The 24,738-nt window shown below is 42.2% G+C and overlaps 1 protein-coding gene across 8 annotated transcripts in view; it reads right to left on the reverse strand.

Annotated features, from left to right (window-relative positions):
• Positions 1-3,995: 3,995 nt before the first annotated feature.
• Positions 3,996-24,738, reverse strand: part of GNE (glucosamine (UDP-N-acetyl)-2-epimerase/N-acetylmannosamine kinase) — a 40,702-nt gene continuing 19,959 nt past the window's right edge. For 5 of the 8 annotated variants that reach the window (XM_006939282.5, XM_006939281.4, XM_006939279.5 and 2 more), the window contains 7 exons: positions 24,045-24,132; positions 23,093-23,303; positions 19,872-20,001; positions 18,605-18,826; positions 16,531-16,713; positions 7,412-7,528; positions 3,996-6,180 (listed from right to left, as the gene is read on the reverse strand). In XM_006939282.5, coding sequence (XP_006939344.1) covers positions 5,945-6,180; positions 7,412-7,528; positions 16,531-16,713; positions 18,605-18,826; positions 19,872-20,001; positions 23,093-23,303; positions 24,045-24,132 — 1,187 coding nt within the window. In that variant the 3' untranslated portion in view covers positions 3,996-5,944. The remainder of the gene's footprint in view (positions 6,181-7,411; positions 7,529-16,530; positions 16,714-18,604; positions 18,827-19,871; positions 20,002-23,092; positions 23,304-24,044; positions 24,133-24,738) is intronic. The other 3 variants (XM_019816195.2, XM_045042633.1, XM_045042634.1) reach the window with 3 other exon arrangements.

Below are 24,738 nucleotides of genomic sequence, written 5' to 3' on the forward strand. Positions count from 1 at the left end.
CGCCTGGGTGGCGCAGTCAGTTAAGCGTCCGACTTCAGCCAGGTCATGATCTCGCGGTCCGTGAGTTCGAGCCCCGCGTCAGGCTCTGGGCTGATGGCTCAGAGCCTGGAGCCTGCTTCCGATTCTGTGTCTCCCTCTCTCTCTGCCCCTCCCCCGTTCATGCTCTGTCTCTCTCTGTCCCAAAAATAAATAAACGTTGAAAAAAAAATTAAAATAAATAAATAAATAAATAAATAAATAAAAACATTAAAAAAAAAAACGGTTGGGGAGAATGTGGAGAAAAGGGACTCCTTGTACTATGTTGGTAGGAAGCAAACTGGTGCAGCCACAGTGGAAAATGGTATGAAGTTTCCTCAAGGATTTAAAAATAGAACCAATGTATAGTTCAATTGCACTTCTGGGTATTTTAACAAAGAAAATGAAAAGACTAACTTGAAAAGATAAATGCACCCGTCTTCACTAGAGCATTATTTACAATAGCCAAGATCTGGAAACAACCTGAGTGTACATCAGTGGATAAATGGATAAAGAAAATGTGGTATCTGTGTACACATACACGTACACACACACACATACACACACACGTTATTCAACCATAAAAAATGAAATACTGCCATTTGTGACATGGATAGGCCTTGAGGGCAAAGTCAGAAAGACAAATACCATATGAAATATCCAAGTAGAATCTTAAAAAAAAAAAAAAAAAACCTCCAAAAACCATGCTCATAGAGAACAGGTAACACACTGGTGGTTGTCAGAGGTGCAGGATGGGGAAGGGGTTGGTGAAATGGCTGAAGGGAGTCAAAAAGTACAAATTTCCATTTATTGAGTCATGGGGAAGTAATGCAGTGTGGCAACTATAGTTAATAATACAGGCCTACCGGGGGCGCCTGGGTGGCGCAGTCGGTTAAGCGTCCGACTCAGCCAGGTCACGATCTCGCGGTCCGTGAGTTCGAGCCCCGCGTCAGGCTTGGGCTGATGGCTCAGAGCCTGGAGCCTGCTTCCAATTCTGTGTCTCCTTCTCTCTCTGCCCCTCCCCCGTTCATGCTCTGTCTCTCTCTGTCGCAAAAATAAATAAACGTTGAAAAAAAAAATACCTTTAAATAATACAGGCCTACCGGGACTCCTGGGTAGCTCGGTCGATTGGGTGTCTGACTTCAGCTCAGGTCATGATGTCGCGGTGAGTTTGAGCTCTGTGTTGGGCTCTGTGCGGACATCTCAGAGCCTGGAGCCTACTTCAGATTCTGTGTCTCCCTGTCTCTCGGTCCCTCCCCTACTAATGCTCTGTCTCCTCTCTCTCAAACAAAAAAATAAATAATACAGGCCTACCTTGTAGATATTGTAGGTTCAATTCCACACCACTGCAATAAAGGGAATACTGCAATAAAGTGAGTCAAGTGAATCTTCTGGTTCCCCAGTGCAAATAAATGTTTACATTATAATACTGTAGTCTGTTAAGTGTGCAGCATTATGTCTAAAAACATATCTTAATTAAAAAATGCTTTATTGCTAAAAAATGCTAACCATCATCTTAGCTTTCAGTGAGTTGTAATCTTTTTCCTGGTGGAGGGTCCTGCCTCAATGTTGGTGGCTCCTGACTGATCAGGGTGGTGGGTGCTGAAGGTTGATGTGGCTGTGGCAAGTTCTTAAAATAAGACGATGAATTTGCCACATTGATTGACTCTTCTTTTCACAATTTCTCTGTAGCATTTAAATGCCATTTGATATTCGCCCACAGAACTTCTTTTGAAATTGGAGTCAATTCTCTCAAACCCCACACTGCTTTATCAACTAAGTTTATGTAATTTCTAAATCCTTTGCTGTCATTTCAACAGTCTTCACAGCATCTCCACCAGGAGTAGATTCCATCTCAAGAAACCACTTTCTTTGCTCATCCATAAGGAGCAACTCCTCATCCATTAAAATCTTATCATGACAGTAATAGCAATTCAGTCACATCTTCAGGCTCCACTTCTAATTCTAGTTCCCTTGCTATTTCCACCACATCTGCACTCACTTCCTCCACTGTAGTCTTGAACCCCTCAAAGTCATCCATTAGGGTTGAAATCAGCTTCTTCCAAACTCCTGTTAATGTTGATATTTTGACTCTTCCCATAAATCATGAGTGTTCTTAATGGCACCGGACTTGGTGAATCCTTTCCAGAAGATTTTCAATTACCTTTGCCCAGATCCATCAAAGGAATCACTATATATGGCACGAGAGCCTGATGAAAGGTATTTCTTAAACAATAAGACTTGAGAGTTGAAATGACTTCTCGACCCATGGGCTGCAGAGTGGATGTTTTGTTAGCAGGCTTGAAAATAACATTAGTGTCATTGCACCTCTCTATCAGAACTCTTTGGTGACCAGGTGCCTTGTCAACGAGCAGTGGTATTTTGAAAGGAATCTTTTTTTTTTTCTGAGCAGTAGGCCTCAACAGTGGGCTTAAAATACTCAGCAAACTATGTTGTAAACAGATGTGCTGTCATCCAGGCTTTGTTCCATTTACAGAGCACAGACAGAGTAGATTTAGCATAATTCTTAAATGCCCTAGGATTTTTGGAATGGTATATGAATGAACACTGACTGGTTCCAACTTAAAGTCACCAGCTGCCTTAGCCCCTAATGAGAGTCAACCTATCGTTTGAAGTTTGAAGCCAGGAACTGACTTCTCCTCTCTAGCTGTGAAAGTCCTAGAAGACATCTTCTTCCAATATATGGCTGTTTTGTCTGCATTGAAAATCTCTTGTCTCACGTAGCCGCCTCCGTTAATGATCTTAGCTGGCTCTTCTGGATAACTTGCTGCAGCTTCTACATCAGCACTTGCTGCTTCACCTTGCAACTTTATGTCACGGAGATGGCCTCTTTCCTTGAACCTCATGAAGCAACCTCTGCTAGCTTCCAACTTTTCTACTGTAGTTTCCTCACCTCTCTCAGCCTTCACAGAATTAAAGAGAGTTAGGACCTTGCTGTGGATTAGGCTTTGGCTTAAGGAAATGTGGCTGGCTTGATCTTCTATCCAGACCACTGAAGCTTTCTCCATACCAATGATAAGGGTGTTTCGCCTTATTACCATATGTGTGCTCATTGGAGTAGCAAGTGAACTTTTCATTTCCTTCAGGAACTTTTCCTTTGCATTTACAACTTGGCTATCTGGCGTGAGAAGCATAGCTTCGGCCTGTCTCGGCTTTTGGCCTGCCCTTCTCACTCATTTCTAGCCTTTGAGTTAAAGTGAGAGATGTGTAACGTTTCCTTTTGTTTGAATACACAGAAGGCGTTGTAGGGTTATTAACTGGCCTAATTTCAATATTGTGTCTCAGGGAATAGGGAGGGAGACAGATGGAGGAACGGTGAGTCAGTGGAGCAGTCAGAACACACATATTTCTTGGTTTAAGTTCACCATCTCATATGGGTGCAGCTTATGGTGCCCCCAAACACAACAGTAACATCACAGATCACCACAACAAATATAATAATGAAAAAGTTTGAAATACTGCGATCATTACCAACTAGTGACAGAGACACAAAGTGAGCAGATGCTGTTGGGAAAATGGTGCCAATAGATTTGTGTGACACAGGGTTGCCACAAACCTTCAATTTGTAAAAAAAACAAACAAAAAAAAAAAACAAAAAAGAAAAACCACATTATCTGTGAAGCGCAGTAAAATGAGGTACGCCTGTACCTCAAATACCATATATTTGAAAGTTGCTACAAGAGTCGATCTTAAAAGTTCTCATTACAAGAAAAAAAAAGTTCTGTAGGTATGGTGATGGCTGTTAACTAGACTTACTGTGGTGATCATCTGCAATATATAAAAATATTATATAGCAGTACTCCGTATTAAAGATTTATTATTTGTTTGGTTAAGAAATCTGTACTAGACGCCTTAAGAAGTTACATGACCTTCAAAAAGTAAGCAGTGCAACAACATAAATTTCTTCTGGGAAGGGATTTTAGCTAGACAGTTAATTAAGAAAACAAAATGCAAAAATGTTAGGATTTCCACAAATATATTTATTTTTTCTTTAGAATTTGGCTCAGAACAGTAACATACAAATATTTACACTAAAATAAATTAATATGTGATTTAACTGTCAGTAATAATTATGTTGGAATATATTAATTATCCTTTCTGTGAATTCAATAAAAACTAAGATTTGGTTTTAGATTTAGAACCATCCTTCCAAATATTTGGTATGAAGCCTGGTAGCAATGCAACCGTCTGGTGTCCAGAGCAGTTACAGATGTCGCCCAGGAACAACTGGTGTCCCTTCCCAGGACACCACCTCACCCCAGACGCTGACGCCAAGCAGAACTAGCTTCCTTCCTAGGAATCACGGTGGAATATTTCAACAATAACCAGGACCTGGAGATTATTTCAGGGCCGGTGGAGTTCTTGGAATCAGCCAACCTATCTATTCACATTAACCCACCAGGAAGGAAGTAGTTCAAATGCAATAGTGATACTTTCACACTTTATTTTGTATGCTAACACTGAAACAATAGAAACTTTCTGGTTTTCCTAAAATAAGAATCTGAAAAACATGCATATGCTTTCTTAGATCATCTGAAAGTACCCATAAAAACCTGTATTGGCAATATTGGCAAAATGTCCACAGCAGAGAAGAATATTTGATTAAATTTATCACTGAGGGACAGCATCAAAGACAAATTGAGTCATCTGCTAATGAGATAGTCTTATTAAAGCTGTTGTTAGTCTGAACTAAATTAGGATATATTTACCTTCTGCAAGGTTTTTATTTGAGGGGTTGTGTGGCTTAGCAGAAAAGCACAGATGGACCTGGGAGCAAATCCTGTTTCTGAGAGTCACTAGCCACACAGCTTTAGGTGCCATCACTTAAACGCGCCAAGACTTAATTTGCGGTTGTATAAAATGGAAATTAAAACACCTACCTCCCAGGTTGTGAGAATTCAGAATAACGTATATGGAGCACCTAGTTCAGAACCTGGCACACAGTAGGCACTTAATAAATGGTGGGTATTCATATTTCTTCCAGGTTGAAATTGATAGCAAGAACCCTAGCCTTTGTATCTAGACACCAATGAAAGCACAAAATCGTATTTCGCCAGAATCCAGATTCACAGATACGGGCTCCACAAACGCTGCCTTAGGAGATACTCCAGGGTCATACTCAACATTAGCATGAAAAGTTATTCAAGGGAGAGGTGTTTGTCCATAGCGAAGATCCTTTGGGGATGGTTAATCTCCTTTCAGAGGCTGTTAAGTCCTAGTGGCTTCTCAGCTGTCCTTAAGAAGATAAGGACAAGGTCACTTAAAGCCACTGTAATTCAGATCCCTAAAGTTGCTCAAGACTCTCCAAGAGTAGTAGCAAATAACATCTTTAAGCAGATGACATTTGGGGGTGACAGGTATGTCCAATGTCTTGATTGTGGTGATGGTTTCACAGGTATATACATATGTCAAAGCTTACCAAATTGTACACTTTTAAAAATATCTCAGTAAAGCTGTTTTTAAAAAAGTTTACTTTAGCCATTCACGGTGAGATTTCCTTCTGTTTCCTGACTGGATCCCTTTCTGCAATCTGAGTTTAAGGTCAGAGTAGGAAGGATTAATAATCCAAACTCCAGTATCAAGGTCCCATCTCAAGCAAGGCCTGCAGGTCTAAGTGGTACGTCTGGTGAGCAGAGTCCTAAGGCTTCCTTGTCTACTATCACAGCTCCTTTGGCACAGAAAATTGTGACTGGTACTTACAGGGTTTGAGCTAAAATGACCCCAGAAAGAGCAGCATCTACCAAAACGGGTTGGGAAAAGTGACTTTGGAAGAGGAGACTAAAAGCAAAAACTTAACTGAAGTCACCTGCTAAATACCAAATTTGCTTTGTAAGAAACGCTCATCTAAAAGACAACCTGATTCCACGAAGAAGTTCTGAGTCTTGGTCCATGTCCCCTCCTGGGAGGCCTAGCAGATCCTGCGAGTTGTGTAGTCCAAAACCATGCTGGCGGCACCGAGCAGGGCGGGATCCACCAAATCCGAAACTACCACGTCCACATCCTGAACCGAGGACAAGGCTTGCTGGCGGATGACATCTTTGACGATGTGGATGTAGTGACTGGCTAGGACTCCAGAGAGGATCACAAGGGAAGGATTTATAGTGTGGAGGATGTTCACAACCCCAAGACCCAAAGCCGTTCCAGCTACAAGAAAACAAAAATGAAAGTAAGTCTCAAGGAGAGAGCCAAATCAAAAACACCAGAGGACAGTGGAAAGGTCAGCAGTCCAGAATGCTCACTACATTCACACTACGTAAGAGAAAGTGGTACTTTTAAAGCTGTTTGTGACTTATTCTTTTTTTTAGGTTTATTAATTATTTTTTAATGTTTATTTTTGAGATGGGAGGCAGAGAGAGAGGGGTACAAAGAATCCAAAGCAGGCTTGTGCTGACAGCAGAGAGCCTGATGTGGGGCTCAAACTCATGAACCATGAGATCATGACTTAAGGTGAAGTTGGCCATTTAACTGACTGAGCCACCCACTCCTATTGATTTTGAGAGGGAAAGCGTACGCTTGAGTGGAGGAGGGGCAGAGAGAGACAGACAGAGAGAGAGAGAGAGAGAGAGAGAGAGAGAGAGAGAGAATATCCAAAGCAGACTCCTCACTGCCAATGCAGACTCAAACTTACAAACTGTGAGATCATGACCTGAGCCAAATCAAGAGTCGGATGCTTAACCAACTGAGCCACCCAGGCGCCCTCATGATTTATTCTTAATATGAGAAAATGTTGTTATGCTTCGAAATTTAAAAAAAGCTAGATATGGTAATACTACACCATATGCTCTCAACTATGTTTAAAAAAAAAAAAACTGGAAAAGACTGGAAGGGAATGCTAATAGTTGACTATCTCTGAAGAGCAAAACTTGAAGGGATACTTTTTCAATTTTTTTTAATGTTTATTTTTGAATGAGAGAGAAAGAGCGCATGTGAGAGAGTGGGGGTGGGGCAGAGAGAGAGGAAGACACAGAATCTGACACAGGCTCCAGGCTCTGAGCTGTCAGCACAGAGCCGGACGTGGGGCTCGAACTCACAAACAGTGAGATCATGACCTGAGCTGAAGTCGGACGCTCAACTGACTGAGCCACCCAGGCTCCCCAAAGGGATACTTTTTCCTACTCTCCTGTATTTCTCTAGATCTCCTATAAAATGAACAAGTAGTTTATTCATGGTTTTAAAACAAAACAAAAAACTTGTTTAATAAAGCAATGCTGCCAAATACCTTGAATGCCATTTCCTTTTTTTTCACTCTCAGAAAGCAGGGAAAAACGGCCCTGAACACACATTCCAGAGCCCCGAGGGGGGCTGGGTACGTGTCGGAGCCCTGGGCGGTCTGAGGGGCCCTCTAGGGCACAGCTGCCCAGAGCCACATGCTCACCTGTTCTCAAGATGCTCTGGGCCTTCACGTTGCCAAGTTTTGCGGCTTGGATGAGATGGACTGCACTCACGGCCTCGTCTTTTGGCACTGACATCCCTTCCACCAAGAGCAGGTCTTCTGTTAGAGAAGAGGCAAGAGGCAGCAGTCATCACTGAGCTGTGGCAGCCCTGCCACAGCTTTTAAGTTTGCCTGCGGGCAGCAAGCCCCCAAGTGGGAAGACATGGTTTCTTTTCACATTTGCAAAGCTTTTTACCATGCACAAATGTCCACATACGTTTTCCAGAGGCCGCTGTCCTCTTGCTGTCTTGGTTACCTATCATCCAGAACTTCCCCACCTGGAAAATCCTCAACTCCAACCACAGCCTCCTATCCGGCTCTCTAGTTTCTTTACTTCTCACCGCCACGTGAAACTGAGTCCTTAACGTGTTTTTTTCCCCAAATTATCAGACTCTTCTGTATTTATCTCCTTCCTTCATCCACCCCAGATGCAGGTCACATTACTGCGAGTGCCCCACGTTCCACGGCAGGGCCTGAAGAACTGACGCTGACAGGGGTTCTCAGTTGCTGGCGCTCGGCCACTACCAGCTGCACAACCCTGTCCACGTCACGCCACCTGCAGACCCTTCTTTTCTCTATAAAACGGGTAACACCATGTACCCTGGCAGGATTATGTGAGGAACTGAATGAGGTAACAGATATCAAGTACTCAGTTAAGTGCTGGCCAGAGTCAATGCTCACTAAACACGTCTATTATCTATAGTCCTGGTCTTTTCTGCCCCTCACCCTGCCCGTCATCAACCCAGGTCAATCTGCCTCCTCGTCTGCTGTCATACTTGTGTGCTGATGAGAGAAAATCCCAGCCATGCAGGCTGCCGCCTAGACCCCATCCAAGGATCTTCTTCTCACAGCTGCCCCTGCCAGCGCTCTCCCGTTCCCCCTGTGGCTCTTCTCAGTTTCCACCACCTCACACCTTATACCCCACCTCCTACCACAGGATTTCCGTCCTGCTGGCCTCTCTGCTAAAGGACACCAACAGGCAGCAGTCCCCTCACTTTTCTGCCCCCACCTATAAACACGTCTGTTTGCACACCTTCACTCATCCTTCCCCTCTCTTGGGCCCTCTGTCGAGGCCTTGCAGCTCATCTCCTACCCCCTCGCCAGGAGCTTTATAGTAGGGACTCAACTGCCCTTTCCCTCCCGCATTCTCAACCCTTGCTTCCATTCCTACTGTCTGCTTTCCACTGGCAGGTGGTCACAATTTCCATGTCCTCAAAGCACTTCTTCCCTCTCAGCATAGTCAAGTTTCTGCTCCTGTGATTTGAATGTGCTCTTTCTTTTTTAATGTTTATTTTTGAGACAGAGACAGAGCATGAACGGGGGAGGGTCAGAGAGAGAGAGGGAGACACAGAATCTGAAGCAGGCTCCAGGCTCTGAGCTGTCAGCACAAAACCCCATGCAGGGCTCCAACTCACGGACCGTGAGATCATGACCTGAGCCGAAGTCGGACGCTTAACCGACTGAGCCACCCAGGCGCCCCGAATGTGCTCTTTCTTAAGACATGCATTTGCCCTGATGGGGACCAAAACTGGTTCTTGGGGGGGGGCAGTTTATAAGCTTATTCTTCTTATACAAATAGTACATAAATACAAACAGATCAACAGATATATGGTATTAAAGTATTACGGGGCGGGGGGAGGACTAAGAAAAGTCTGAACAGGCTCCTAAGGGGGGCTGAATGTAAAAAATGAGGTTGAAAAATCGTTTTCAGGGCTTCAAATATCGTCCTCATGGCCAAAATCAATACCTTTTTCTGATTTTCTCTCTCAAAAGCAGCACTTGACATTCCCAACTATTCCCTCCCCGAAGCACTCTCCCTTTTGGCTTCTGTGACTTTACCCATTCCTGGTTTTCCTTTCTGCCCATTAAACACTGTTTTGCGGGGCGCCTGGGTGGCGCAGTCGGTTAAGCGTCCGACTCAGCCAGGTCACGATCTCGCGGTCCGGGAGTTCGAGCCCCGCGTCAGGCTTGGGCTGATGGCTCAGAGCCTGGAGCCTGTTTCCGATTCTGTGTCTCCCTCTCTCTCTGCCCCTCCCCCGTTCATGCTCTGTCTCTCTCTGTCCCAAAAATAAATAAACGTTGAAAAAAAAAAAATTAAACACTGTTTTGCAAGGTGCCACTCTAACTCTTGCCTCACTCCAATCTCATTCAATTCAAAGGTTTAACTGCCACCTCAGCACTGATGATTCCCAAATCCCCACCTCTAGTCCTCTCTCCCGAGCACCAGACTCCTGTAGCCAGGCTCTGCCTACACATCTCCACCCTATGTCCCATAAGCACCCAACCATCATCTTCTGCCACAACTTGCTCCTCCTTTCATATTCTCAACCCCCAGCTGTCCGACTAGAAAACGGGAAGTCACCCTAGAATTGTACTATTTAAAGCCACTCCATTTGGAGGGATTAAGGCAAGATGGCAGAGGAGTAGGGTGACTCCAAGCTTGCCTCCTCCCCCAAACTGCTAGAAAAGTATCAAATCATTCTGAACACCTAAGAAATCGACTGGAAGTCTTAGAAGACAAAACTGCATGTCTACGAACAGGAAAAACAACCTATGCAAGGTAGGAACTGTGGAAGGTTGAGTCGTTGGAAGAAAAGAATGGCTGACACTGTGAAGGGGAGGGATCCCTGATCAGGGGGAGGGGAGATAAGAATGAAGAAAAAAAAAATAAAAGAGTGAAAATACATGCAGGGGACTACACACAAAAAAAACTGTTCCCCAAAACCAATGATGGGGAAAAAGGAGAGGGTGGAGTGCAGAGTCTGAAGTTTTAGAGGTCAGTTCCCTCGAGGAAGCAGGGCAGAGCCCCAGAGCGGGCAGTGTGGTCTGAGGATCCCCTGGAGTGCATTTGGTAGAGGCGACATGGCCTCTCAAGCAGGCAAAAGCCCTGGTGGGTACCACTGAGCTGCCCCATTCACCAGTACAGGAACAAAGATGCTGGCTGCGTGTTGCAATTTACCATAAACTCTAAGCCATTGCTGCTGCACGGTCGCGCAACTGTTGCTTAGGACAAGCCGGCACCAGCCACAGTGCAGCAAAATGCGGTCCCACAGGATTCAATGCAGGTCCCAAGCCACAGGGGTCTCTGAAGTGTGGGGTTTTGAAACACAGCTGTGTCTGAGATAAAACCCAGGAGGGTGGCGCCATATGGCAGGTGGACAGCGCAGACACAGGGTGAATGAAGGTGGGGAGCTGAGAGAATCTGGGGACACAGGAGGATGACTGATTGCACATCTGTGGGGGCACAAACTTCCCTCTCTGGAGACTACAGAGTGGGGTGAAGCCATTTTCACCCCTAGCCCATCAGCACTGATCAACCTCAGTGAGCTAAACAGCGCCACCAAGTAGAGAATGGAGCCACCAAGTGGAGAACAGAGCCAATACACCATGCCCCGCCCCCTTGCACCCTCCAGGCACATCTCTGGTAGAGCAAGTTGGCCTGAGAATCAAAGTAGTAGGCCCCTCAACCAGAAGACCAACACAAACCACTTCCATGCACTAGGTCTAAAGATCATAGAATGCTGCAAAGCTTCAGTTCTAGGGGAAACAGGATCTAGCTTCCTTTGGGTTTTGTTTCTTTGCTTTGTTTCTATTATTTGTTTTTGTGTTTGTTTTTTTTCCTGGGATACAGAAAGCAAATTTTTTATTTTTTATTGTATTTTATTTTTTTTAATTAAAAAAAATTTTTTTACCTTTTCTTAATCTTTTTTTTTCTGTCAAGCTTCAAGCTATATACCAAGGATCTAGCTTCCTTTATTATTTTTTAAATTCCATTTTATTATTATTTTTTCCCCTCCAAAATGACAAGATGGATGAATTCACCCCAAAAGAAAGAACAGGAAGAAATGACAGCCAGGGAAGTAATCAATAGAGATATAAGTAATATGTCTGAACTAGAATTTAAAACAACAATTATAAGGATTCTAGCTGGGCTCGACAAATGCTTAGAAGACTGTAGAGAATCCCTTACTGCAGAGATAAAAGCTAAAACCTAGTCAGGCTGAAATTAAAAATGCTATAACCAAACTGCAAACCTGAATGGATGTCACAACAGTGAGAATGGGTGAATCTGAGAAACAAATCAGTGATACAGAAGTTAAAATTATCGAAAATAATGAAGCTGAAGAGGGAAACAAAGATAATGGATCACGAAGGTAGACTTAGGAAACTCAGCAACTTATTAAAATGGAGTAACACTCTTATCATAGGAGTCCCAGAAAACGGAGAGAGAGAGAAAGGAGTAGAACGTTTCAGTGAGCAAATTATAGCTGAAAACGTCCCTATCTGGGGAAGCATGCAGACATCAAGATCCAAGAAGCATAGAGAACTCTCATTACATTCAACAAAAGCTGGTCATCACTAAGGCATATCATAGTCAAATTCACCAAATACACAGACAAGGAAAGAGTCCTGAAAGCAGCAAGGGGAAAAAGTCCTTAACCTACAAGGGAAGACAGATCAGGTTCGCAGCAAATCTGCCCAGAGAAACTTGCCAAGCCAGAAGGGAATAGCAGAATATATTCAACATGCTGAATGGGAAAAACATGAAGCCAAGAATACCTTATCCATCAAAGCTGTCATTCAGAATAGAAGGAGAGATAAAGAGTTTCCCCAAAAACTGAATGAATCTGTGACCACTAAGCCATTCCTTCAAGAAATATTAAGAGGGACTCTGGGGGGGAAAAAAAAGACCAAAAGCAACGAAGACTGGAAAGTAACAGAGAACATCATCAGAAACACCAACTTTACAGGTAACATAATGGCAGTAAACTCCTATCTTTCTTTCAATAATCACCCTGACTGTAAATGGACTAAATGCTCCAATCAAAAGATACAAGGTATCAGAATGGATACAAAAAACAAAAACAAGACCCATCTATAACCTGTCTATAGGAGACTCATTTTAGACCTAAAGACATCAGCAGATTCAAAGTGGGGTGATAGAGAACCATCTATCATGATAATGGATACTAACAGAAAGCTGGAATAGCCATACTTCTATCAGACAAACTAGATTTTAAACCAAAGACCATAAAAAGAAATGAAGAAGGGCATTATATCATAATTAAGGAGTCTACCCATCAAGTTCTAATTGTAAATATTTATGCCAACCTGGGACACCCAAATCAATTACTAACAGACATAAAGAAACTCACTGATGAAATACAATACTAGTAGGGAGTTTTAACACCCCACTTATACCAATTTACAGATTAAGCAGAAAATCAACAAGGAAACAATGGCTTTGAATGACACACTGGACCAGATGGACTTAACACATATAGTCAGAACATTTGATCCTAAAGCAGCAGAATACACATTCTTTTAGAGTACACACGGAATATTCTCCAGAATAGATCATATATTGGGTCACAAATCAGCCCTTAAAAGACTGAGATCAACCATGCATATTTTGAGACCACAACGCTATGAAACTTGAGGTCAACCACAAGAAAAAATGTGAAAAGACCACAAATACATGGAGGTTAAATAACATCACACTAAAGAATGAATGGGTTAATGAGGAAATTAAAGAAGAAATAAAAAAAGTACATGGAAGCAAATGAAAATGAATACACGACAGTCCAAAACCTCTGGGATGCAGCAAAGGCAGTCTTAAGAGGGAAGTATCTTGCAATACAGGCCTACCTCAAGAATCAAGAAAGGTCTCAAATACACAACCTAACGTTACACATAAGGGAGCTAGAAAAGGGAAAATAAAAGAAAGCCTAAAGCCAGCAGAACAAGGTAAATAATAAAGACAGAGCAGAAATAAATGATACAGAAACAAACAAACGACAACAAAAAAGAAGAGAGCAACAAAACTAAGAGCTGGTTCTTTGAAAGAATAAAATTGATAACCTCCTAACCAGACTTGTTAAAAAGAAAAAAGAAAGGACCCAAATAAATAAAATCACAAATGAAAGGGGAGAGATCACTACCAACACCTCAGAAATACAATTATAAGAGAATATTATGAAAAATTACATGCCAACAAACTGGGCAATCATAGAGATGGACAAATTCCTAGAAACATGGAAACTACCAAAACTGAAACAGGAAGAAATAGAAAATTTAAACAGACTCATAATTAGCAAAGAAATTGAAACTGTAATCAAAAAACTCCCAACAAACAAAAGTCCAGGGCCAGATGGCTTCCCAGGGGAATTCTACCGTACCTTGAAAGAAGAGTTAATACTAGGGTGCCTGGGTGGCTCAGTAGGTTAAGCATCTGACTCTTGATTTTGGCTCAGGTCATGATCTCACGGTTTGTGGGATTGAGCCCTCTCTCAGGCTCCATGCTATCAGCATGGATTGGAATTCTCTCTTCCCCTCTCTCTGCTCCTCCCCAGCTTGCGCATGCACATTGTCTCAGAAATAAACAAACAAACTTAAAAAAAAAAAAAAAAGTAGTAGTAATACCTATTCTTCTCAAACTATTCCAAAAATCAGAAATGGAAGGAAAACTTCCAAACTAATTCTACAAGGCCAGCAGCATTACCTTGATTCCAAAACCAGACAATGACCCCAATAAAAAGGAGAATTACAGGCCAATATCCCTAATGAACATGGATGCAAAAATTCTCAACAAGATACTAGCAAATTGAATCCAACACTACATTAAAAGAATTATTTACCACAATCAAATGGGATTTTTTATTCCTGGGCTGCAGAGCTGGTTCAATATGTGCAAATCAATCAACGTGATACACCACATTGATAAAAGAAAGGATAAGAACCATATGATCCTCTCAATAGATGACAAAATACAGCATTCATTCTTGATAAAAACCCTCAACAAAGTAGGCATTGATGGAACATACCTCAACATCATAAAAGCTACATATGAAAGACCCACAGCTAATTAACCATTCTCAATGGGGAAAAACTGAGAGCCTTTCTCCTTGAGGAACAAGACAAGGATGTCCACTCTCACCATTACTATTTAACATAGTACTGGAAGTCTTAACCTCAGCAATCAGACAACAAAAAGAAATAAAACGCATCAAAATCAGCAAGGAAGAAGTCCACCTTTCACTATCTGCAGACGACATGATACTCTATGTAGAAAACCCAAAAGACTCCAGCAAAAAATTTCTAGAATACATGAACTGAGCAAAGTTGCAGGATATAAAATCAACATACAGAAATTGGTTGTATTTCTATACACCAAAAACGAAGCAGCAGAAAAAGAAATCAAAGAATCGATCCCATTTGCAATTGCACCAAAACCCGTAAGATACCTAGGAATAAACCTAACCAAAGAGGTAAAACTCTTGAAAACTACAGAACACTTCTGAAAGAAATTGAAGAGGACACAAAGAAATGGAAAAGCATTCCTTGCTCATGGATTGGAAGAACATTGTTAAAATGTCTATATTACCCAAAGCAATCTACACATTTAACACAATCTCCATCAAAATACCACCAGCGTTTTTCACAGAGCTAGAACAAATAATCCTAAAATTTCTATGGAATCATCCCTAATAGCCAAATCAATCCTGAAAAAAACAAAACTGGAGGCATCACGATTCTGGATTTCAAGCTATATTACAAAGCTGTAGTCATCCAGACAGTATGGTACTGGCATGAAAACAGACACATAGATCAATGGAACAGAATAAAAACCCCAGAAATGGGCCCACAACTATAGGGTCAACTAATCTTCAACAAAGCAGAAAAGAATATCCAATGGAAAAAAGACACTAAATTCTACTCCTAAAACCAATACTGTACTGTATGTTAACTAGAATTTAAATAAGATTTTGAAAAATAAAGCCACTCCATTCAACTACTATTTTTCTCCCAGAAAACAGAAAAAAATTCAGATCTGACCATGCTTTTACCCTAAAAGTTCTCAATGGCTTCATTAGCTGCTGGTCCTGGCCTCCCTCTTGCTACACTCTATCCTACCTTGCCCTTTATGTACCCATACCACTGTTTCCCAGGCTTGGAAGCATCCCTGGCTCATCCCAACTTGCCCTGCTAATTCTACTTACCCTCTCTCAACCTCCAGACAGCACCCTAACACTCCCTTCCCCATATGAAGAGGGCAGGGAGAGAATGCTGGTGTCCTTCTATATGTCTACATTCCTTGGCCATCATTCTCAGTGCACTTGACACTATGTTATAATGATATTAAATGACTCCTTTTTCTTAGGCTAGAAACCATCCTTTTATTAACATGTCCAGAAATAGCTTTAACTCAAACAGACTTCTCAGACTTCACAACTGTAGTATGTTAATCCATTTACTTCTTCATTAAAATGTGTATTAAGTGGGGGGACGGGGAGCGCCTGGGTGGCTCAGTTGGTTGAGCACCTGACTTCGGCTCAGGTCACGGTCTTGGAGTTTGTGGGTTCGAGCCCCGTGCCAGGCTCTGTGCTAACAAACAGCTCAGAGCCTGGAGCCTTCTTCAGATTCTGTATCTCTCTCTCTCTCTGTCTCTCTCTCTTTCCCTCTCTCTTTCCCCCCACTCCCCAGCTCATGCTCTGCCTCTGTCTCTCAAAAATAAATACATGTTAAAAAAATTTTTTTTTAATGTGTATTAAGGGGGCACCTGGGTGGCTCAGTCGGTTAAACGTCAACTTTGGCTCAGGTCACGATCTCATGGTTCACAAGTTCGAGCCCCACATCAGGCTCTGTGCTGAAAGCTCAGACCCTGGAGCCTGCTTCAGATCCTGTGTCTCTCTCTTTGCCCCTTCCCTGCTCACACTCTGTTTCTGTCTCAAAAATAAACAAACATTAAAAAAAGAAAGTTTTAAAAATGTGTATTAAGCACCCACCCTGTGCTAGAGGCTGAGGAAACAAAAATTAAAAAAATCCTCCCTGCTCTCCTGGAGCTCAAGACCCTTGTCCACCCCCAGCATTGGAGAGAAAAGTGTTAATATGGGTCAAGACTAAGGGTACCTGGGAGTTTTAGTATGAGGAACCCCATCTTTCCTCCAGGAAGTGAGAAGGGTAGAAGTTCTGGCTTCAGTGTTCAGCTCTTTTTGGAATATGTACTTTGAAATACTTGTCTACAATTTAGCTATTTAACCCCTCAGGAGAAAGAAACCAACCATCATGTAGCTTTTTTGCTTCCCTCTGCAAGGCCATTCCAGAGGCATATGCTTCAATACACCCATGACTTCCACAGGAACAATCAGGCCCATCCAGAGACACAACAAGGTGGCCAAGTTCTGCAGCACAGAAGGAGCTTCCATGGATCAATTCGTGCTGATGGATGATACCCCCGCCAATTCCTACAGCGAGAGACAATAATCACTGAGGTGGCTCTTCCCCTGAAACAGAAAGCTGGAATATGGCAATGCCTCATGTGTTTAGCAAAGCTTTGGAATGTGTGATTCTTTATGATGCCCCTTTTCCCAAATAGCGGAAACTTACTAAGTATTAACACTTCACCTGGAAGCATTTTGGAGGAAAATCTATCTAGCAGATCCCCTGATGCCCTGTGTCGCACCTACGTGGCTCACTGTGATTTCAAGCACAGCTGTGGGGAACAGATCCATGCAGGCTCAGACTCACCGTGTGATGCCAGTGTACCACCTCAAGCTCACAATGCCTGTTCTCACCAAGGCCATCTCCAACACTAACGTTAGAGCCTAACTGTCCATGTGAGCACAGGGCATCCTCAACCAAGCAAGGTAAGAGCCAACAGATTCCAGTGGACAATTCTGGATGATATTCCACAGGCTTCTTGAGAGGTTCTGGTAGATTTCAGCCCCCACTGCCCTCAAGGCAACTTGGATAACAGTTTTCCATCTACTCTGTTCTACTCTTCTCACTCCTTTACTCCTGCTTCTCAGGATCATCTCCAACATAAAATTCTCACACCTAAGTCCTCGTCTTGGGCTCTGCTGTGGGAGAAACCCAAGATAAGACCATCTTTCCCAAATGTATCGCACACCACCTTTCACACACCACTTTCTTCCTTAAACAGAGAATATTAAGATTTTGCCTCTTAATGCCACCATGTCCAAAAATCTATGATTCAATGATTATGAATATCAATGACTCTTGTTACCAAGTTTAGGAGTTATTAAGGAGGAAAGCCTGAGAAGACTATTTTTAGAGCTCTCTTGCCATCAGTTACTTCCTGTGGCACCTACTCTTCAACTCCACCCTTCTCATTTGCAAATTACCTGCTCTGAACTAAGAAATGATATCCAAGCTTGCTAAAACTGTATCTGCAACTAAGAGAAGAAGGGCCTGACCTTCAAGAGAAGGTAGCATAATTCAGAGTTTAAGAGCACACAAGTTTTGAAGTTACATATATCTGGGATAAATGGTGGCTCAATCACTTACTAGCTCAGTCTGTTTTTCATTCCAAAAGTAGGACATCAGCAAAAATGGCAAAGTAGGCGACTCCAAAAGTCCATCCCTCCACCAAAGCAATGAATAAACTGGCAAACTCTCAGAACCAATTTTTTTTGGAACTCTGGAAACTAATCACAGGTTTTGTAACAACCAGGGAATGCTTACTCAAGAAAAAAAAAAACAACTGAGTCTTAAGAGCTCCTTCTGGCATTTTCTCGTCCCACCACCCACTCCCCAGTTTGGTGGCCTTGAACCAGCCCACATCCTGCACAGAGACGGCAGTACTGGAAGAAGCAGGACCAACTTCATTCTCGAAAACCTGTGGTTGCTTGTTCTGACCTACTTGGCGGCTAGTGGAGGACCAACTCGAAGAGCTCAGCTCAGCTCACCTTTGTGTCACTGACCTCAGAACTCCCCTAGAGCTGGGGAGGCACTCAGGTGGTCTTTGTCAAAAACATTTAAAGGCAAAATATATTTATTCGTCTCTGCTGCCTAGGGCGACAGCTGACAGATGAGGCAAATAATATACTAACCAAGAAGACTGGGAGGCAAAGCTGGGAATGAGAAACTTTGGGGAATAAGAGCTTTGAACAGCTCTGACAAGTTCCTAGCAATCTGAGGTCCACACACATGCCCAGGGCAGGGCATATGCCCAGGAAAGACTGAGAAGGCCCTAAGTTCTCATGTGGGGCTCACCTCCTGGCTCTACTCAGGCAGGAAGTGAACACTAAAGAAGACTCACAAGCTGCCTGCTGGTGCTGAAGGCATGCCCCAACACCCATTCTAGCTCCTCAAACAACCTCTTACTCCTCTTACCTGTACCTGTGATAAGTGTCACAAAGTTTTCCAGGCCCTTTCCTTGGCCAAATTTCCTTTCCGCCAGGGCAGCACAATTGCCATCATTGTCCACCCATACAGGGAGATGCAAGGTGTCAGACAGGGGGGTCCTGAGGTCCACAGAGTTCCATTCTTGAATCAGTTTAGTTGAATGCAGCACAATTCCTTCCCGAGGATTTACCCGGCCACCCGTGGAAATACCTGAGCTCCACCACACACACAAGGAAAATAATTCTCATAAGCAACCTTAGAAAGTATGCCAACTTACTGGGTTTCAAACACAAATTAATTCACCCAAGATCTCCTAAGACAAGCATTACCAAAGATTGCAAGGAAATGTCAGGCAATTCTGAGCAAAATCTGTAGCTCCCCACCAATGTACCCATAACAATTACTGGGGTTCTAGGAAGTCCTCACGCTTGGGGCCCACAGATAGGCCCTGGAGCCATCTGTACACAGAGCAGTGACTTGACAGTCAGTCATGCATCAGAACTTGGAAAACTCTGTATGTCAAAATGAACGTTTCTTAGCAAATCAGGAGACTATAGATACTGGAGAGGATGTGGAGAAACGGGAACCCTCTTGCACTGTTGGTGGGAATGCAAACTGATGCAGCCACTCTGGAAAACTGTGGAGGTTCCTCAAAAAATTAAAAATAGACCTACCCTATGACCCAGCAGTAGCACTGCTAGGAATTTACCCAAGGGATACAGGAGTGCTGATGCATAGGGGCACGCGTACTCCAATGTTTATAGCAACACTTTCAACAATAGCCAAATCATGGAAAGAGCCTAAATGTCCATCAACTGATGAATGGATAAAGAAATTGTGGTTTATATACATAGTGGAATACTACTTGGCAATGAGGAAGAATGAAATACGGCCTTTTGTAGCAACGTGGATGCAACTGGAGAGTGTGATGCTAAGTGAAATAAGTCATACAGAGACAGACAGATACCATACGTTTTCACTCTTATGTGGATCCTGAGAAACTTAACAGAAGACCATGGGGGAGGGGAAGGGGGGGAAAAGTTACAGAGAGGGAAGGAGGCAAACCATAAGAGACTCTTAAAAACTGAGAATAAACAGGGTTGATGGGGGGTAGGAGGGAGGGGAGGGTGGGCGATGGGCATTGAGGAGGGCACCTGTGGGGATAAGCACTGGGTGTTGTATGGAAATCAATTTGCCAATAAATTTCATATTAAAAAAAACGAACATTTCTTGAATATGTAATTCACAATCTCACCTACTCCCAAAATTCTGCAGTTCAGTTTTACAGCTTCTGCTGCAGCTTCAACACACATCTGTAGGATTAAATTAATCCTCTCTTCATAGGTTTTAGGATTGAACTGAGTATACTTCTTGACAATTTCACCCTAAAAGAGAAAAAAACAAGCCCTGTCTCATTGATCTAAGCTAAGAAGCAGCCTGTGAATCTTCTGACCTTTTTCACGATACATCAGAATTCACTATAGGATAGAGAGTACTGTAGATTTAGAGGACTGCTCAGGAAGGGAGCTGCTCTGATGTGGGCCGGCCGTGGAGTATGTCCAAGTAGTTTCCTGAGAAACCATTCTGGCACATGGCTACTGAAGCAACAACAGCTCACAGCAAATCACGGCGCCCCTCTTACGCATAAAGTCAGTGCTGGCTAATCACAATCTTCACGAAAAGGTCGTAGTTTACTCTTTCAGGCTGAAAAAACTTCCTTGCTTAAAAACTGAGGCACCTAAATATATATCCTAGGGAGGTAAGCTCTGATCACCTCCCATAAATGAAGCCAATAATGGCATGGTTCCAAAATGTTTAAATTACTGTGCTTTGTGATCTGTTTTAAACCCAGTCAAGGAGAGTCTCTCCCAATTATGGTTTTTAAGTTTTTTCTTTGTTCTTCTCACTTGTGCATCATTTTGAGTAAATTCAGAATAATGTTGCCAAACTTTAAAAAAATCCCACTGAAATGTTGACTAGAATTGTATTAAACTTGTAATTCAATTTGGAAAAGTGCTGACATTTTAAAAATACTCAGCATTCCCATCTAGGACACTTTTCAAGCCTTTACATTACTTGTTGAAGTTTTATACTTTTCTTCATATAGATAGATTGCGTAAGTTGTTAGTTTAGATGATTCTTACAATTTTGGTTGTTGTTCTGAATAGGCTCTTTCCCAATCGTTTGTTATTAATGGATTTTATCCATTTACAAGGGTTAAAGCAATCACTAATGATTGTCATTAAAAAGACACCAAGGGGCACCTGGGTGGCTCAGTCAGTTAAGTGTCCGACTTCAGCTCAGGTCACGATCTCGCGGGTCCGTGAGTTCGAGCCCCGCGTCAGGCTCTGGACTGATGGCTCAGAGCCTGGAGCCTGCTTCCGATTCTGTGTCTCCCTCTCTCTCTGCCCCTCCCCCATTCATGCTCTGTCTCTGTCCCCAAAATAAATAAACATTAAAAAAAAAAAAAAGACACCCAAAGTGGGGCGCCTGAGTGGCTCAGTTGATTAAGCATCTGACTTGATTTGAGATCCACACCATCAGACTCTGCGCTGACAGCGAGGAGCCTGCTTGGGATTCACTGTCTCCCTCTTACTCTGCCCCTCCTCCACTTGTGCACACACATGTGCAAGAGTAAATAAATATTTTTTTAAAAAGTAAACCTAAAGTTGTGTTTCTCAACCTTCAACAAATAGTGAACAAATAGTGATGCCTTGGACCCCACCTGCAGAGATTCAAATAGCCTGGGCATCTGTATTTTTTTTAAAGCTTCCAGGTAATGTTAATGGGCAGTCAGGCTAACAAACACTCACCAAGAGGAAAACTCAAAAATCTGCCTAAAATTTCATGTAAGTAGAAAGTTACTGATCTTTTAAAATTTTATTTATGTATCTTGAGAGAGACAGCACAAGCAGGGGAGAGAGAGAGAGAGGAGAGATTGTGCTGTTTGTTCCTTGCTTTATCCCTTTGTGATTCCCTCAGAATTATGTGAAATAATGTTGCAGAAAACATTTCTTTTCTTCTTGATTTTAATAGGGATGTCTCTAGAATTTCACCACTACAAAGGGTGCTGACCACTGATACAGAATAGATCATCTTCAGGTTAAGAAAATCTTCTATTAATATATTTTTCTGAATGTTTATTTTTGAGAGACAGAGAGAGAAAAGAATGCATGAATGCAAGCGGGGGAGAGACAGAGAGAAAGGGGGACAGAGGATCTGAAGTGGGCTCTAGACTGACAACAGACAGCCCAGTGGGGGGCTCAAACTCACAAATGTGAGATCATGACCTGAGCCGAAGTTGGACACTTATCCAACTGAGCCACCCAGGTGCCCATTCTATTAATACTTTTTAAAGAGTATTTACAAAGGAGACCACCACTTCTTTTGAGAAAATTAGGTTTTGTTTTGCTCTATTTGATCTAAACAACTTTTATTTATTTATTTATTTATTTATTTTAACGTTTATTTATTTTTGAGACAGAGAGAGCATGAACGGGGGAGGGTCAGAGAGGAAGACACAGAATCTGAAACAGGCTCCAGGCTCTGGGCTGTCAGCACAGAGCCCGACGTGGGGCTCGAACTCACGGACCGCGAGATCATGACCTGAGTCGAAGTCAGACGCTCAACCGACTGAGCCACCCAGGCGCCCCTAAACAACTTTATTTTTTCAGACCTATTTTTCATGGACTCCTAAAATTTTATATATCCACAAGATTTCAGAACCTTCTCTGGTAGGCTTTTTTTTTTTTTTTTAAATCTTTACTCATTTTTGAGAAACAGAGCACAAGCAGGGGAGGGACAGATAGAGAGGGAGACACAGAATCTGAAGCAGGCTCCAGGCTCTGAGTTGTCAGCATAGAACCCAACGCAGAGCTAGAATTCACCAGCCTTCAGATCACGACCTGAGGCGAAGTCAGATGCTCAACCAACTGAGCCACCCAGGTGCCCCTCTGGTAGGTTTATTCTTAAGTCATCAGAGATCTTTTAACATGAACAATTTAGTGTTTTTATGATGCTCTCTCAGTCTCTGTCAACACTGCTGATTTTTTGGTTAAGGGACTGAAGTATGCTGTACTCAACTAAAAATCATGTTCTAGAGGAGATGCAATTCCCTTCCCCATTTGCCGATGTCGTCCTCTGGATAATGACCGTAATCAACATGCTACATGCTGTTACCAAATACAGAATTCCAGGTCTCCTGGGTGGCAAGAGCCCTCTCTGGTACCTAAGGGGTCTCCCATGGTTAATTCAAGTCTCACTAACTTGGATTCCCGGAGAATTTTATTTCTCTGAAATGTCAATAATTTGTAAAATATTGCGAGACAAACATTGTAATGGATCTAAAAGTCAATCCTGTGGGCAAATGATTATAAACTCTACTGTATGTTTCTAGTCCTACCTTCCAACCATACTTTAAAGAAAAGATCAATTATTTATATGAGGTATGAAGTTAAGACTTAGGAATTATTTTACCTTCATGCTGACTATTGCAACTCGGAGGTTTGTCCCACCGAGATCAACAGCCAAGGCACTTAGAGTTTCAAGAATATGGTCAATATCTTGAGAGATATTCTCCTTCACAGGAGGAAAGCAGAATTTCTTTTGCAGTGGCTCTTGAAGATCAATAGATTTGAGAAACTTCAAAATCCTTGGAACAGCATTTCCATCCCCATATATCTTTGAACTGCAGTATCAAAAAAGTCAAATTAAATGCTTCTCTCATACATGTGAAATGGTATGGAGGACACGGTACTAATAGAAACCAAGACTTCAGGTAATAAAGTTGTGCTTTTTCATTTTAAAATAACATCTGATATCTTCAGTGTATTATCAACGGAATGTCTAACTCCACTGTTGGTTGAAACACAACTACAAGAGACTGGGATACCATTAACAAATGTCTCTATCATCAAAGACAAATTACCTTTGTTAAGCCAATTTCAGAATATAACATAATTTGGGACAATGAATCTATTTATTTATTGCTTTTTAAACCTTTACATTCGTGAGGAAAAAAAAGTTATTTTCAGAATTCAAACATTTCAAACATCCAAATAAAGGAAAATCTCATTAATTTGAAACAGAAAGGTGAGCAGTCTAAATTAAAATGCTGAACTAGACTATTTTTAAAGAAAATCAGTTATTTTCTAATATTTATAAAAAGTCAAAGTAGGTTAAGGAAGTATTTCCTGGCAGAAGTGCTATATTAATTAACTGAGACAAATAAAAAACAGCTATCCTCCATTTGAACCCCTGGTAGAGTAATAGGGGTTCTATTGCCAAGCCCTGTCTCCCTGACAGCTAGGGACCTCTAGAGATATATAACAAAAGCTCTGTTAAAGTGACTGAAGAATGATCACAGCTTAAAAATGGTGCCCACAGCTCCCCCTTTTAAATCACTTCTTTAGAAAGGGTATATACTCACCAAGGGTACTGTTTGCCAAACTGAAGATGCAGTGCCTGTAGTATTTTGTCTTGGGTATCAGCATCCCGGACATGAAGGACATTCTCCCCTAGATGAACCCAGTGACACATTACAATGATTTGGAAGTGGAAATATCCAAAGAATAAAGAAATTAGCAATGTGTTGTGCTCATTATTAACCCTGAAACCCAGAGGACTTCAAATGAGTCTATCAGAGAAACATCGACTTTTCTCCTTTATACCTTTAAAGCACTTTCAACAAGATTTCCATGTACCAAATACTTAAGGACACTAGGATCCTTTATTCCCAAAAAGAATAAATCAAGTTTTTGTTGATTTACTGAAATAAATGATGTACATTAATCTAGTACCCACTTACCCCCCACCCCTCATCTAATCGTTCAGTGCGTCCATTCTTTCAATCCACCCTGCTTTCCATCTACTCGGCCAGGTGTTCATCAGCAGTCAGGCCAGGTCGTTCCATTAGTCTATCAGCCAGTCAGGTGTTCAGTCACTTTTTCTCCATATATTTTCTGACCAGTGCAATGGAGTAAATACAGTGAAAATGGCCATATTTTTCAACAGACCTAGCTAAGAAGAGAAGAGCTGGAAAGAGGCATGGGGTTGAGGAAGGGGTTGGTTTTCAGACGTGAGAGGCGAAGGCATGTTTAAATGATGAGGAGGCTAAAGAATCA

The sequence above is a fragment of the Felis catus genome, chromosome D4 (genome assembly GCF_018350175.1).
Source record: "Felis catus isolate Fca126 chromosome D4, F.catus_Fca126_mat1.0, whole genome shotgun sequence".
Classification (NCBI taxonomy): domain Eukaryota; kingdom Metazoa; phylum Chordata; class Mammalia; order Carnivora; family Felidae; genus Felis; species Felis catus.